Below are 14,910 nucleotides of genomic sequence, written 5' to 3' on the forward strand. Positions count from 1 at the left end.
TTTACACCTTGATCTCTCCTGCCAGACTGGGACTCTTAGGGAAGGCAGAGTGCTACTTAGTCATGTCTCTAGCTTTGAAAATACTTAGCCTAAGGGACTGGTACCCAGTGGTTGGATGTCCTGACTGCCTGGTAGAGGTGGGTTCTGCCTATTTGTTCTAGATACTGTTGCATTTTACTTTGACTTTGAAAAGGGCATCCAGTTTGTGTGTGTGAGCACCCACACACACACACACCCACACACACACACACACACACACACACACACAAAATCTTTAGCAGGGAGGTCTCAGGTTTAGTGGTCCCCCAGAGTAAACCCTTCTTTTCTACCCTGACACATCCCAACCACCGCTTGGGAGTCAGACCCCTCGAATGTTTATGTTGACAAGTGAAGGAAGGGCTTGTTCCCAGCCTGGTTCCCCAACCTTCCCAGGATGAAACTGGGAAGATTATTAGCTATCTGGGGCCACTGGGCTCCACTTGAATGCTAATTTTTAAGCTGAGATGATCAGTTATCATTTGTTCAAGAGTAGTGACTAAGTAAATCAGGATCATGAGTGGTCATGTGCCATGTTGGGGGAAGACTCAGAATACAGATTTGCCAACCCCTAGGCCAGTGCTCATTCTGTTTGTCCCTGATGGGGATAAACCTTGGCTCTTGTAATACCTTAATATCACTGGACTTCACTTTTCTCTTTTGTAAAATGAGGTTAATTTTTACTTCATTTGTCTTATGCTCTCATAAGACATGGTTAAAATCAGAAAGTAGGTATAGTACTACTACTCTTAGATTTTTCTAAGCCCTTTTGAGAATTGAAAAGACCCTGTTTTTTCCCCTCTCAGTCTCAAGAACATTGTCTGGCTCAGGGTTCTGCATGTGCTTACAGTGCGTGGTCACTAGTAGATGTTTCAGGCGGTATGAGCCATCTGGTCTCCGTTGTTAACTGCTGGGCTCTGCCACTGGAGTGTGAAGGCAACTGTACACAAATGAGTAAGACTGTATCCAAATAAAACTTTATTTACAAGAATTGCTGGCAGGCCAGTTTCACCCCTTGTTCACTGTATCTCAGCATGGTGGCCATGCCTTGGGGGGTCCTTGTGCTACTGCTGACCCCAGCCTCCATTCTGTCTACACCATGTGGTGCAGGGGGCTGAACCTGACCCCTCTGTCTTGCAAGGCTAGGGCAGGTCTGGCCCTTCTGTGTCTGAAACCAGAGAGCACATATCCCTGAAGCTCAGTCTTCCATCTGTGTCATGGCATAGGCACGGGTCAAGGGCTGGAAGAAGAGGCGGCGAGCTATGTGTAGAGGAACTCTAAGGTAGATCTTGGACACTACCTGTATTTTCATTTGCTGTTTCCTCCCTTCATTTGGAAAACCATTGCCTACTGATTCTGTGCTTCTGTGGACCAAGGATATGTCTTATACCTATTGAGCAAAACCTTTACTGAGTACCCCCTTGGGGTGTCATAGCAGGGCTGCCCAGGGAAGCCAGATTCACACTAAGGGGCCTTGTGTCCTGGTCATTTTGCCCAGTGCTGTCCTGGCTTCTTAGAGAGATGGGCAGGAGGAGGGAGTTCAACTGGGTTTTAGTTCAGGTAGATCAGTGAGCTGCTGCTCACTGTTCTTGCATGGAGTGGTCTCAGTGGTGTGAGGACCCCTAATATTGGCACAGAGGTGACCCAAAGGGGAAACATGATATGTCCTGTTTCCTCTAAGTGATGACTTCTCCCCCATCCCCAGGAGATGGATCACTACCACTTGCCAAGTGTTTAAACCAACCCCCTTGTCCTGTGCCCGCCAAGGGTCATGGTTGTTGTGGGTGTACCTGCTGTGCAGCCAGGGAGCCCCACCTGATTGTGAGCTTTCTGGGGACTGTGCCCGCTCAGCCCCCTCAGGACTGACTGTGCATGTGCCAGGCCCATGCTGGGTGTATACACACTCTCACCTCCTCTGAGTTGGAGCTGGCAGCCTCAGACCCAACTGTGGCCCATACCCCCCAGACATACCCATATATAAATATGTCTCTTCTCAGGAGACAGATTCAATCAGGGTAGGAAGACACCTCTCCAAGCCATGCCAAGCTCATTTCCGCGGATTAAAATGGGGAGATGACCTTTCCTCCATTGAGCTACCCCACCCGACTAGTGGTCATTCTCCCACTCGAGGAGGCTGTGGGTGAGTTAGAACCATGCCAACAGATGCCAGATGTCCATGGCTCACAGGCACACCTTAATCCTCGCCCCAGAGTGGGCTTACAGCTTTTTCTGTCAGCATTTGTGTTCAAGGAGCAAATCAGATTGTCTGTCGAATGCCTTTTGCCATGTGTATAATCAGTGCAATTTTACATTCACTCAATTAGAGCAACACACCCAACATGCAGATTATACCAGCCACCAATATTACACACCCACTGTGTCCTGCTGCTGGTCACTAAACCCACCCCTTCAGCCTTGCCAGACAGTGGCCACTGCCACCAGGAGTCTGGAGGTTGGGAATGTGTGGAGTATTTTATCTCTTGGATACCTAAAACTTCAAGCCCCCCTTTCCCAGTAGCATTCTGTGAGGAGAAGAGGTAGCTTTGGCCTAGATGGTAATGGCACAGTCTCTGCAGTTTACAGAGCACTCTCCTGGCTCTTGGGACCATGAGGAATGTATAGGCTGGACTTCTTGCCACTGTATGAATGAGCTGCCCAAGGCCAGGACTCTATCTCTAGTGTTTCCGGCTCTCGCCTCAGGCCACAGCCTGTTTTCATGCCTGCCCCACCAGGCTCACCTCCCCACCCAGGAGGCCTGAATTTAAGTCTTTGCTGTTTCTCTATGAGTCCATGATTTCCAGACAGGTGCAGGTGGTCTTGAGGAATGCTGGGCAGAGGCTGAGGAAGGAGCAGTGAGTTTGAGGAATATTTTACTTAGCACATAGGTTCTCTTTATTTTAATCTGATTTTTGATCTTAAGGAACTATCATCCCTCATCCTCTAGTCTTTAGGCCCCCCCCCTTTTTTTTGGTTACTGCCAGGTTGAACCTGGGGCATTCTACCACTCTATCACTGAGCTGTACCCTCCGCCCCCCCACCCCCGTCCCCAGCTCTTTTTTATTTTATTTTATCTTTTTTTTTTTTTTCCCCTGGTACTGGAGAACCCAGAGGCAGTTACCCCTGAGCCACATCCCTATCCCTTCTCATTTTTTATTTTGAGACAGGATCTCACTAAGTTGCTTAGGGCCTTGCTAAGTTGCTGAGGCTGACCGTGAACTTGGCAATCCTCCTGACTCAACCATCCTAGTCACTTAGATTACAGGTGTACACAGCATGCCTGGTAAGTCTTTAGCTAGAGGACCAACCTGGCCAGCCTGTTGGTATTAACTTGTTTTTCTGAGTACCTTGAACCCACAAGTGTTAAAGGGACCAACCCAGGACTTATTGGGCCATCTGTCCCTTGACATGGATGTATGGTCTACCTCTGGCTGAGCCTTGCTGTTATGTCTAGGCCCCGCCTTGGATGTACCCATGGATGGGAGTGAACAGCAATAGTTGTTATCCCTGAGGGGCCCACACATTCCCCAATAAGGCAGAGTTTCAGGAGGAGACTCGAAGGATGGTGTGTGACTTTGAAAGGCTGAGGATGTACGCAGGCCCTGCACCCTCCCAGCAGCCGGAGCCAAGCCAAGCCAAGCTAGGGACTGGCAGGTCAAGCCTCCACCTTCATGTAAGTGACTCCAGGAGTTGGAGGCTAGGGCACCATAGGAGACTGGGGCCCTCTGTGCACCCCACAGTGCCAGCTGGACCACATCTCCACAGTATTTGTAGAATGGTTCTGTTTCTCTTAGGAGGCCCAAGACTCAGGGCCGTTAGGGAACTGGACTTCCAGCATGTACTGGAAGTTCTGGGAGTGGACCCCAGGCCTGTGTCACTTACTGCGAAGATCTTCCCATCATGCTACAGCCTGTCTCTTAGGGACAGCTTCAGACGCAGTACGGGGCAGAGCCAGAATGTGATGCGGAATCGGAGCTCCTGCCGACAGTCGTGAAATGCTTTTCTGAGGCGATCTCTGATCTGCTGTGCTGTGGGAACATTGCTCCCCACCACTTGGATGTTGGGAAAGTCCTTTCACTAAACCAACTGTCCAGACTGCAGGATTTTGTGAAACAACCAAGTATTTGCCTTGGCCACATCCGTAGGAGAGCCCCCAGGCCCTGCCCACGTGACTCTCCAAAGCTGCTGTATAATATAACACTACTCAACCCTGAAATTACAGTGAAAAGAATTAAAAGAAGTACCCGGGTTAGATATTTGCAGTCAGAAATCTTTGGGCCATCTGAGACAGAAGGCAAGAGCGTTAACATGGTCTGGGGCAGTATGAAGGCTGCACAGGGAAAGGCCGCCTTTTCCAAGACTCAGGAGCAGGGATTCCTCCGACGCACAGGGGCCCACCATCACCCTGCAGCAACACTGTCACGGTAGAAGGAGTTCTGGCCACTCAGGTGACCCTGGTTCCCATCCCAGCTCCTTGATTCTCATCTGCCCTTCAGCTCATGGGGAGACAGGGCCTATGTTCTGCAGCCACTCTGACCTCATTGAGCAGGAGCTAGGCTTCTGCTAGAGCACCTGGCAGGTTATGCCACCACTCAAGCTTGTTTGTCACTGGGTCTTTGTCCTTCTTCCCAGCAGCCTGGGAGAACTCCAGAGGCAAGACAAGTCTGATGTGCTTCTGTGAGCCCACATGGGGCTGACTGGATGCGCGTGAGGTCACAACCCACCGTCTCCATGCGCCTGCCAGTCTCCCAGCCTCTAGGAGTCCTTCCTCTGCTCTCTGCCCTGACACAGGACACAGAGGTGCTTCTCCTAGGCTAGCAGAATGATGGTTACTCTAGGATCCTCTCTTCCTCCCAGGCTCCAGAATCAGACTTCGAATCCTGGCCCCATTATTTAGTGACTGGGTGGTCCTAACACTTCCGAGGACCTTACTGTGAGGAGCTCAGAATTAAGTTAACTGGCAAAGTCCACACTCCACTCACCATAGGTATTGTCATGTTTGTTCCCTTTTCACCAATGAGAGGACAGAAGAGCTGTCAGTGGCAGAGCAGGATTTGAACCCAGTTCTTTCCAAGCCTAAAATAGATGTGGGTGGGGATATGTTGTCCTTCTGTTGGGGGTGGGTACCAGGGATTGAACTCAGAGACACTCAACCACTGAGCCACATCCCCAGTCCTTTTTTGTTTACTTAAAGACAGGGTCTCTCAGAGTTTTTTTAGCACCTCACTGTTGCTGGGGCAGGCTTTGAACGCGAGATCCTCCTGCTTCAGCCTCCCGAGCCACTGGGATTACAGGCATGCGCCACTGCACCTGGCAGGATATGTTATCTGGAAGAGAGCCCTGGCTAGAGTTAGGAGATGTGGCTTGGCTGCCAGCTAGTTCTCTGTGGCCTTAGACAAGTCCCACCTCTGTCTTGAATCTGTTTTCTCTAAAAATGACATTGGAGGAAGGAATGACAACCTGTCAGATCCACCCAGCAAACAGATGGCTGTTGGGCGTAGGTGGTTCCCCCTTAGCTTCTAGTCAGACTGTTTGGCCACCCTAATCTGGCCCAATATTATGTAGCACCTGTGACAGAAAGCCCCCAGAGCCCATGTGGGAAGACCATCAAAGTGGAGCTGGGTCCAGAGGCTTGTCTTGGCCAATCTGGCTTCCAAATACTTCCAAAACTTTTGGGTCCCTCAAAAGCTTTCAGTAGGACTGGGGTCATAGATCAGTGGTGGAGCACTTGCCTAGTGTGTATGAGGCACTGAGTTCGATTCTCAGTACCACATGTAAATAATTAAACAAACATCCATTAACAACTAAAAAAAAATTTTTTTTTTTAAAAGAAAAAAGCTTTCAGTACCTTCACTCCCAAAAGGCCTATGGGGGAGTTATCCCACATAGGAAAACTGACCAGTGAACAGCTTGGGAACTTCCTCCTTCTCTCACCTCTGCCACAGTCCTCTCCACCTGCCTGCCCCATCTGTCCAGACTTTAGGGATGGAAGATTCCTATCCCCACAGAGGTCAGAATTCTCCAGCATGATCTGGTTGGTTGGTTGGTTTTGGTCTACTTCCTATGCAGTATTTTGCCTGCATGGGTAACAGATCAAAAAGACAATGAAGTCCTTTTTCTCTAAGCCTACCTGTAGGTTGTTGTCGAGAATGCTGACTGGGAGGGAAGACTAGTCTGCCTGTTTGTGGCCTCTCAAATGCAGGACAGTAGACCCCTTGCCTCTTGGTGGAAACAGGCAACAAGCCTGTCATTTTTCTGGCAGAAACAGATGTTTCCCTGATCACAGCTCTGTTCTTTGCTCCTGAGGATGTGCCTGGCTGGGCCAGGGTTCTGCTACAATGCTGCCGACAATCTCAGGGGCGGGCACAGCCCAGACCCAGAGAACATAGTGTCCGGAAGCTGCAAGCTGAGTGCACGCAGTGGGGACACAGAAGATGTGGGTGGCCCTTTGAGAAGTTGTGGGTTGTTGGCTCCTGGTCTCGTGAGCTAGCTCCCAGTAGTACCAAGGGCTGAACTGGTCAGAGCCTGGCTAGCACCTGACAGGGTGCGGGAAGGAAGCTTCTTGCCCTGGGGAGGGAAGTCCTGAGCTTTATATTCGCCTGATCAAGGTTGTAGTGGAATTTTCTCTCTGGTGACCTGCTGGCCTAGGCCAGGATTCCCTGGTCATAAGTGTTCCAAACTCCAGAACAATTCCACTTCTGAGCTCTGCTCCTCCCCATGTTCAACAGCCCATCTCCTCACTGTCTACTAGGAAGCATCTTGGGCCCGGGCCTCACTGAACAACTTGCTGCCTAGGCCTTTATTGAGCAAACTTACCACCCCAGCTCATTTGGGGACCCGTTATGAGTCCAACAGGGAGCTTCTGAGGGAGTCACTTCAGGGGCCCCTTGGGATGTGGAGCCCTCAGACCTCCTCAGCAGTAAGGCAGACTCAGGTTTAAGTATTGACTTGACTGCTGTTGGTCAGACGCCGGGTGAGCACCAGCTGCTCTTGGGTGTGTCAGATGAGGGAGTCGCTGCTGCTGACCTGCCTTGATAGGTGGGGCGCACGGTTGTAAGGGGCTTGCGCAGAGCCGCGACTCGCTCCGTGAAAGCGCTCTGTGTGACCAGGGAGAGGCGAGGACTGTGAGGGAGGAGGCATTCCCACACTGCCAAGAGCCAAAGAACTGACAGAAGGCCTTTTGCCCCCTCTTGGCAACTGGACCTCACCCTTGAACCCTCCTCCTCTGTTCTTTTTATTTTTCTTTTTTTGGGTGTTGGCTTCGAATTATCTTGTTTTGTTTACATTACACCCAAGTTTCATGGTACAAAAGACTTGCAGGTGCAAATATGTCCCGCCTTCATTAACTTCCCCTCCCTTTTTAATTTATGTGATTTCAATTTTCCTTCCCTGTACTGTTAATTAGGGGACCCTCTAATCAGTGCCATTATCACAGTGGTATTCATGTTTAGGAAAGCCGCTAAACAAATGCTTGCAAAATTGCTAAATGGCTAATTAATGTCTGTTAATTAAGAAAATTGCTCATGGTAACAAACCATGCCGTTGCTGGCAGCCGCTAGAAAGACACACACTTGTTGAAATTAGTAGCGTGGCAGGTAGGGGAACATCTGCTCCTCGGAGCTTTCCGGAAGTGAGCAGCCCCTGGATTAGCCAAGAAACTCCCATGCCTGTAGCCAGTGGTGCCCTCAGGTTCCTGTGCAGTCCTCTGCATCTTGCTTTGCATACCTCTTCTGTCTCCACGCCACCGTCTGGCCCACCCTTTGCTCCTCCCCAGGACTGGGCTGAGTCCCCCTAGCAAGCAGAGCCTGGTGGTTCAGCTTTGAGGAAGAAGACTGAGGATGAAAACTCTACCCTTGCATCCCCCATGCAGATCTTGAATTTTTCTCAAAAATGACTTCCACAGCCTAAAGCAGTATCTGGGTGGAGATAAGTACATTGGGGTGTGGCTCCTTGTCCCAGCACCACAGTCCAGCTCCAGGTAGGCCAGAGGATACTTCACACTTCTGGACTGAACCACTGTCAGTTTCCTCACAGTAGGAAACACTTTTGGGATTGTGTCCTAGTTTGAAAAACACACACTCAACGTGCTTACATATACATGTAAAACAGAGAATAGTTCAATCCCTTGGTACCAGGGATTGAGGGGCACTTAACCACTGAGCCACATCCCCAGCCGCGCCCCACCCCCCCATTTTTCCTTTTGTAAAAATTATTTTGAGACAGGGTCTTGCTAAGTTACTGAGGCTGACTTTGAACTTTCGATCCTCCAACCTCAGCCTCCCAAGCCACTGAGATTACAGGCATGTGCCACTGCACCCAGCTAGATACCTGTCTTAAAACACTCTGATTTTTTTTTTCCAGTTTCAGATTTTTTTAAAAAATATAGTTTGCAACCCACTAAATTGATTTCATCACCCACTAATGAGTGCAACCTGTAATTTGACCAACCTCATGGTTTAAGAGAATTCATCTCCCCATTTCTCCTAAATAGGGAGGTCAGCATAGCTAGGGCTCTGGGTCAGCTTGAAACTGCAGGTGGCTCACCACCAACTGGTATGGAAAGCCCAGACTCAATCCACTGACCCACCTAGCAGTCAGGGGTCTCCAAGCCTGCCCTCAAAGTCCCCTTGACCCTGGGCTGCAGGGGAAAAGGTAGGTCTTGGGACCATTGAGCTTCTCATTCTGGTGCTGCCATTTACCAGTTTTGTGGCCATGGCCAAGTACTTTTATTTCTTGAGACTGTTTCCTCATCTGTAAAAATCGGAATGAGAGACCCCACCATACAGGACCATTTTGAAATGTAGGTAAATTCATGAACCAAAGAGCCCAGCACTGCTTGCACTGAGTGGTACTTGTTTGTTATTTCATTACCCCATTGGTTCAGTCTATGGGGCCACTTTGTTCCTTCTGCCTCTGTCCTTGTCTGTTGATGCCCCTGTGGCACTCCCCCTCAGTGGGCATGGCCTGGGCCTCTCCCTAATCCATGATTGTTCCTGCTTCAAGTCACCCAAGTTACCTTGTCCTGATCCCCCAGACTGTGAGCTCCTCAAGGGCAGGGACCTCCCCTGATTCTTTCCCACATCCCCTGCAAGCGGCACGTGCACGCTTCGCATTTGGGTCCGGTGGCTTCTGGGCAGCCTGTCTGCACATCATTGTACCCTCTGAGCCCATCTCAACCAACGTATTTAACATGGCAAACTACGCTCAGATGGTAGACTGTGTCTGGACCTTGCTCCTGTGTGCTTTGACGGAGGTGCTTCATTTTATTTTTCTTTACTTCTGAATCCCCCGTGAATGTATTGACCAGCTTCCCTCCTGCCCGTTTTACACCATTGAGCCGGCGACCTAAGCAGCAGCTCCACCACCTCCCGTCAGCCAGAGCCCCCACCTGCACGCCCGCCGCCACCCTGCGTTTTGGTTGAATTTTTGTTCTTTTAAGCTTCTGCGCTTCTCCATGTGCTGTGATCTATAACCTGCCTCTACTGTCTGGCCTCACAGGGTCCTCCGGGTCACAGCCCTCGCCGCACGCACAGCCTCCACCTCACAATCCCAGCAGCATGATGGGACCCCACAGTCAGGTAAACGCACTGTGGCTCGCCCGCCCGCCGGGGGGCGTGGGGCAGGAGGAAAGGAGAGAGCCCACAGAGGAAAAACAAAAATCAAAATGTGCTCCAGCCATTGCCTTCAAGTCTTTATGGACAAACTGAAGTTTTTAAAAAATTTTTTCTAAAGATAGTCTACATTCCTCGGACATCACACCCAGCTTGGATATGAAACCAAGAGAAAAGAAAAAACTATTTCTGTGACCTTGTCGGTGGCCTTTGCGTTTTTGTTTTTTCCTCTCTCACTTTTGGTTTGGTTTTTGAGTTTGGTTAACCATTCGTTTGTAACCGAAGCTGCATCCCTAGCCTTTTCTTTGTGTGCTCTTGCTGCTGAGAAAGCTTTCTCGCCCATCCCCCTGCACTGAGTTGGGGCGCCCGCTGTCCCCTTATCGTTTTCCATTGCGTTTCCCCCTTAAGCCCTCGCTCCCTTCCCGTGGCTCCCTGTCAGTAGTTTCTCTGTGTATGCACATGTGTGCGCACGCGTGCGTGGTGTCCAGCTTTGTCTGCAGACCCTGAAAACGTTATGTATGAGACCTTTTTCTTACTCTTTTATTTGCCCTGATGGAGAGCAGAGGTGTCCTCCTTTGCCCCTCGTTGATTTAACTGTTCTGCATCCTGTGCAAAGTCCCAGCCGCTGCCCCTTCACCCAGAGTAGATCTCCGTGGACCAGTGTGGAAACATTTGTTGGTGGATCTGTTGTATCCTCTGCCCGTGGGAAGTTTTGCCCAGAGGGAAGAGGCTACCGGGAGGAAAATAGCTTAGAAGATCACTAGTTGTAACAAACTGGACTTTGTGGATTGGAGAGCATTTGTGTTTGTTGCTGTACAGTAGTGCAGGCTGTCATTGAACTAATTCCCTGTAATTGCAGCCTTTTATGTCACCGCGATACGCAGGCGGCCCCAGGCCCCCGATCAGAATGGGAAACCAGGTACTGTACCTTTTCATGTTCTCTCTCCCCTCAGTTAGCCACCTTGGCCTTAGGTGGACTTTGACTCAGATCAGTATTTGGGAGGAGGATTGAGGGGTACAGGGACAGGTTGTAAGTTTGCGGGGGCGGGTTGCTTACCAGAGAATCTTCTCTGGACCCATGCTGCAGCATTTGATCTGCCTATCCTGGTGGGATTCAGGCATCCAGTCCTAGGGTTCAGAGGGCAACAGCAGTGGCAACCTGAGTGGGATTGTAGGGTCTCGCTATTCTAGAGAAGGTGGTAATGCCCATGCCCCCTCCCTTCCAGCCCTTTCTTGGAAGAGGGTCTTCTTCCTTAATGAAGTTAATTGACAACGTGCATTTTTTCCTGGAAGCTTTTGAGAGTTGCCAAGGCTGGTAAATATAATCCTGCTCTTAGGGGAGAAATGGCCCGTAGGGATGCTTACATCAGGAGCCGGGGTGTAGCAGAGCAGGGCGTTTGGGTTTTTAAGCAATGTCTGCTCACTTCCCAGACTCAAAACAAGGAAGGGTTTGTTCATTTAATTGGAAAAGTGGTCTGCTAACGAAGAGGTTTGTCAACCTGGGTCGTTTGCCTTACTCTGGCCGATGAGGGCTGTCAGTTCTAGGTGGTCTAGGTGGTTGAACCCCTCAGGGCAGGAGGCAAGCTGGAGAGGTAAAGGTGAATAGATGGTGCCTCTTTTGAACATAGACAAAAACAACTTTAAAGAAACGTCAGGGAGATAACTTTTGTGCCAGAATATTTTTTTAATGGAATTCTTTCAGTGACTTTGCAAAAGTCCTTCAGAAAAATCTGACAGCAGCTCCAGCACATCCAGCCCTTGTTGCCATCAGAACTGGGAGTTTAATCACCAATCACAGTAGCGTTATCTGAATGGGATTCTTTCCGTTCTTGAGGCCCTGCAAGAAAGCCCCTGAGTGAGATGATTCAGGGACTGGAGAGAGACTCATATGCAGGGGCCTCTGATTTTAATGTGAAACTGTCTATCTGGTTTCCACCTTTATATTTTCTTTCGCAGTGTCCTTTGTGTTCTGTTTTTTCTGACACAAAGGGAACAGAATTGCACATGAGGACAGACCTAGCCTTTTGAGAAAAAAGGGATCCTTGGATACGTCGCAGATGTGGCAGGTCAGAGTGCAGGAGTGACTATCAGGCTCACAGTGAGCTGGGCTCCAGTCTGTCCCCAGCTTCCAGCCCTCGTTGGTTCCACTCTGTCCCACCCACTCAGCTTCCACGGTTGGAAGTGACTTCCCCTGCCTCTGTTGATACCCTGTGTCACCAAGTGAGCTCCTTTACCATCGCACACATGGACCCCAGGAGCAGCTTTCCCTCTTGCCCACTTGGTGGCTCTCCTTGGTCAAAACTGGCTACCACCCTAGGGAGAGAGTGAATACTTCCTGATGGTAATCGTGGCCCTTTCTCCAACCATTAAGAGAGATGGAGAGGGCTTGTGGGTCTCCATTCAGCCATTAAGTGTGAGTGGTCCGCACCTTGCATTGCAGGCAGTTTTCCCAGCCTTCCTGCCACCCTTCATAGGAAATCCACAAGTTTTCCAATTTCCTGTGAACTCCAGAAATCTTTGTCCTCCAAAGAGGAATGGGCCCTTTCCACAGCTATTGCCTCTGGTGGTTTCATGGCGAGTCCCCCAGTTGGGGCCACCCAAGTTAGCTCAGCCCTTCCCTGCTCTCAGTGGAGGAAACAGAGGCAGGGGTCCTTGCTTGGGCTAAGAGGAAGGGTGGTAGGTAGGGTGATTAGAGGAAGAAGAAGCCAGTGGTTACTCACTTGGCCCTGAAGCTCTGCAAGGCCAACCTCCCTGGCTAGAGGTTTGGGTCTGTATTTTTAGAGTGCTGCTATTTTTCAAGCCAGGGTGGCTTGGGTGGGTCGTGAAAGTGGAATTCAATAGATTTAGGAAAGGCGGCGCTGAAATCTGGGTTGTCAGATCGCCCTCCCACACAGACCTCCACAAATCCCCCTGACTCTGCTGGTGTCCTGGTGGGCAGGTGAGTGACCTACAGGAGCAGCTGACCATTTGTCCATTTCCTGGACAGATGCTGCCTGTGCCTCACCCTCCAGTGCTGTCGAAGAGCTGACCTACCTTCAGTAGCCCGTGACAGCCCCAGAGCACCTCTCCTCTGGGCCCTGAGGGGGTGTGCGCAGCACGATCATATCCCCATCTACCAGATGCTGCTTTTCTGCTTGCTTCTGTTTGAGGGCCTCCGCCTTCTCAGTGTGAGACCCGTTTTCTTCAGCCATTGCACTCCTTCCTTCCCTGATATCGAAGAAACCCAGGCTGTCCTGCCCCTATTACAGGGTTACCAAGTGAGGGAAGTGAGTCTCAGGGCTCTCTGAGCCTCTGCATAGCCTAGCTCTGCTCCTGGAGTCCTGACACATATTAGGTTTGGGGGAAGCCAGGGAAGAGCTTTCTATAAGATCTGATGGTCAGTGTGGGCCTATCAGCAGAGGGAGCAATTGCCTGTTCCCTGTGGCTGCTCCATCAGGGTGGGTAGGGTGTTTGTGCACTGGGTAACTCAGGACCCTGAAGGACTCCACATCAACCTCCTGGGCTCTCCCAATCCAGCCAGCCTCAGAGGCAGGCCTTCTTGAGTCCCGAGTCCTGTAACCCGGGTGAGCAGACCCAAGCCAACCAAGTGATCCAGAACTTGGGAACTGGAGGCCAGGAAGCAGGGAGAAAGCCAGGGTCAGAACAGCTAAAACCCAGGGCTGGGGAGATCCTCCAAGCACCTCCGGCTGATGGGAGCTGCAGGCACCGAAAGCCACTTCCTGAGCAAGAGGTAGTACCCAGGTTGGAGGGCTTGTGTGGCCACCCTGCAAGCTCCCAGCCACACCCCTTCCGTTGTGAAGCTTGGAAAAGCAATGAAGGTCTGTCCCTTTGTTTCCTACCACCTCATTCCGAACCTGCTTGGAGTTCACTGTTGGACCAGAGACAGATGAGCTTCCCACTCAGCTGGCCCCACTGCTGCACCAGGGGCAGACCCCTTGTCACAGGCATCCCACCCTTCAGAGGCACTGGCACCTGTAGCTGGGAGAAAAGCTGCCATCACCATAGACTTCCTCCCAAAGGAGAGAGATGGTGTTCTAGAGTGGGGTCCTAGAAGCACACTTCCCAGCTTACATGGCTCTTTTCTCCAATTGTAGCTAAAATAACTTTAGTCCCCAGTAAATCATTTGTATAGGTTATCACAGCAGGTGTGCCGAGCACTCCCCCAGGAGCCCTGGGCACCCTGTCTCACCTTCTTGATAGCAGTCCCATCAGTGCCACCTGCCACTCGGCAAGCTTTGACAGCAGGCTCTGCTGCAGCATCCCTCCCTCTGCCTGCAGCCCCCTCATCATCCCAGGGCTGGGAGGCCTAGTTACTTGTCCTGGCTTTGCTGATAAATACATGGCTGAGGGCCTCTAGACCTCAGCCTCCCCATGTAAACCTCTAAGGCCTTGTTCACCCATAGAAGGACTTCCCCTGGTGATACGGTTTTAACCAGTGGATCTCAGTCCCCATAACCTAAAGCTGGAGATATAAAGATATGCAGCACTGTGAGAAGACTTACACTGCAGCATCTAGGTATAGACGCTAGGAAGGAGGGAACTCTGCCACCCCGGGACAGGTGTGAGCAGTGCATTCTCCAGCATGACCTAGAGAATGCTTCTGCCTCCTTCCGGGGCTCTGGCAGGCAGCGCAGGTCCTGACAGCCGGGTAGGGCGATGGTTCCTCTCCTCCTGCCTACCGCCTTTCCTTACCCTCCGTCCATTCCCCTACCTGGTGTCATAACTTGAACAAATGCTTGCTGGAGCTGATTGCTTTGTGCTGGGGGACCCTTCCCAGTTGACAGGCAGCAGAAATAGTCTCAGGGAGGCTGTGAATGATCCCAGATGGTAGGTGGGACAGGCAGATGCATCCCGTGCATCCATCAGCTCCAGGGAACAGCTCCTCAGCTTCTGTCTCATATGTCTTTCAGCCTCCGGGAGGAGTTCCTGGGACACAGCCATTGCTGCCCAATTCCATGGATCCCACCCGACAACAAGGTAGAGAGGGCAGGGTGGGGCAGGCAGCCTGTGGCACCAGGAGGGCTCCTCCTTGCACTGTCCTGCCAGTCCCTGGCTTACCTATTCTCTCTTGCAGGCCACCCCAACATGGGAGGATCAATGCAGAGAATGAACCCTCCCCGAGGCATGGGGCCCATGGGTCCTGGCCCACAGGTAACCGGCCATCTTTCTGTCCGTCCATCTCCCTGGCCATCTGTGTGCACCCGCCTTCTCTCCTCTTTCCACAGTCTGTCAGTCTTCCCATGTCTGTGCTCACAGGGGTAAGAGG

General features: G+C 51.1%; 1 protein-coding gene across 10 annotated transcripts in view; it reads left to right on the top strand.

Moving 5' to 3' along the window:
- Ssbp3 (single stranded DNA binding protein 3) overlaps nucleotides 1–14,910 on the top strand; it is a 157,750-nt gene that overhangs the window by 123,368 nt on the left and 19,472 nt on the right. For 4 of the 10 annotated variants that reach the window (XM_047546793.1, XM_047546799.1, XM_047546775.1 and 1 more), the window contains 4 exons: nucleotides 9,532–9,611; nucleotides 10,504–10,563; nucleotides 14,555–14,621; nucleotides 14,719–14,795. In XM_047546793.1, coding sequence (XP_047402749.1) covers nucleotides 9,532–9,611; nucleotides 10,504–10,563; nucleotides 14,555–14,621; nucleotides 14,719–14,795 — 284 coding nt within the window. The remainder of the gene's footprint in view (nucleotides 1–9,531; nucleotides 9,612–10,503; nucleotides 10,564–14,554; nucleotides 14,622–14,718; nucleotides 14,796–14,910) is intronic. The other 6 variants (XM_047546722.1, XM_047546727.1, XM_047546767.1 and 3 more) reach the window with 2 other exon arrangements.

The sequence above is a fragment of the Sciurus carolinensis genome, chromosome 1 (assembly GCF_902686445.1).
Source record: "Sciurus carolinensis chromosome 1, mSciCar1.2, whole genome shotgun sequence".
Lineage (NCBI taxonomy): Eukaryota > Metazoa > Chordata > Mammalia > Rodentia > Sciuridae > Sciurus > Sciurus carolinensis.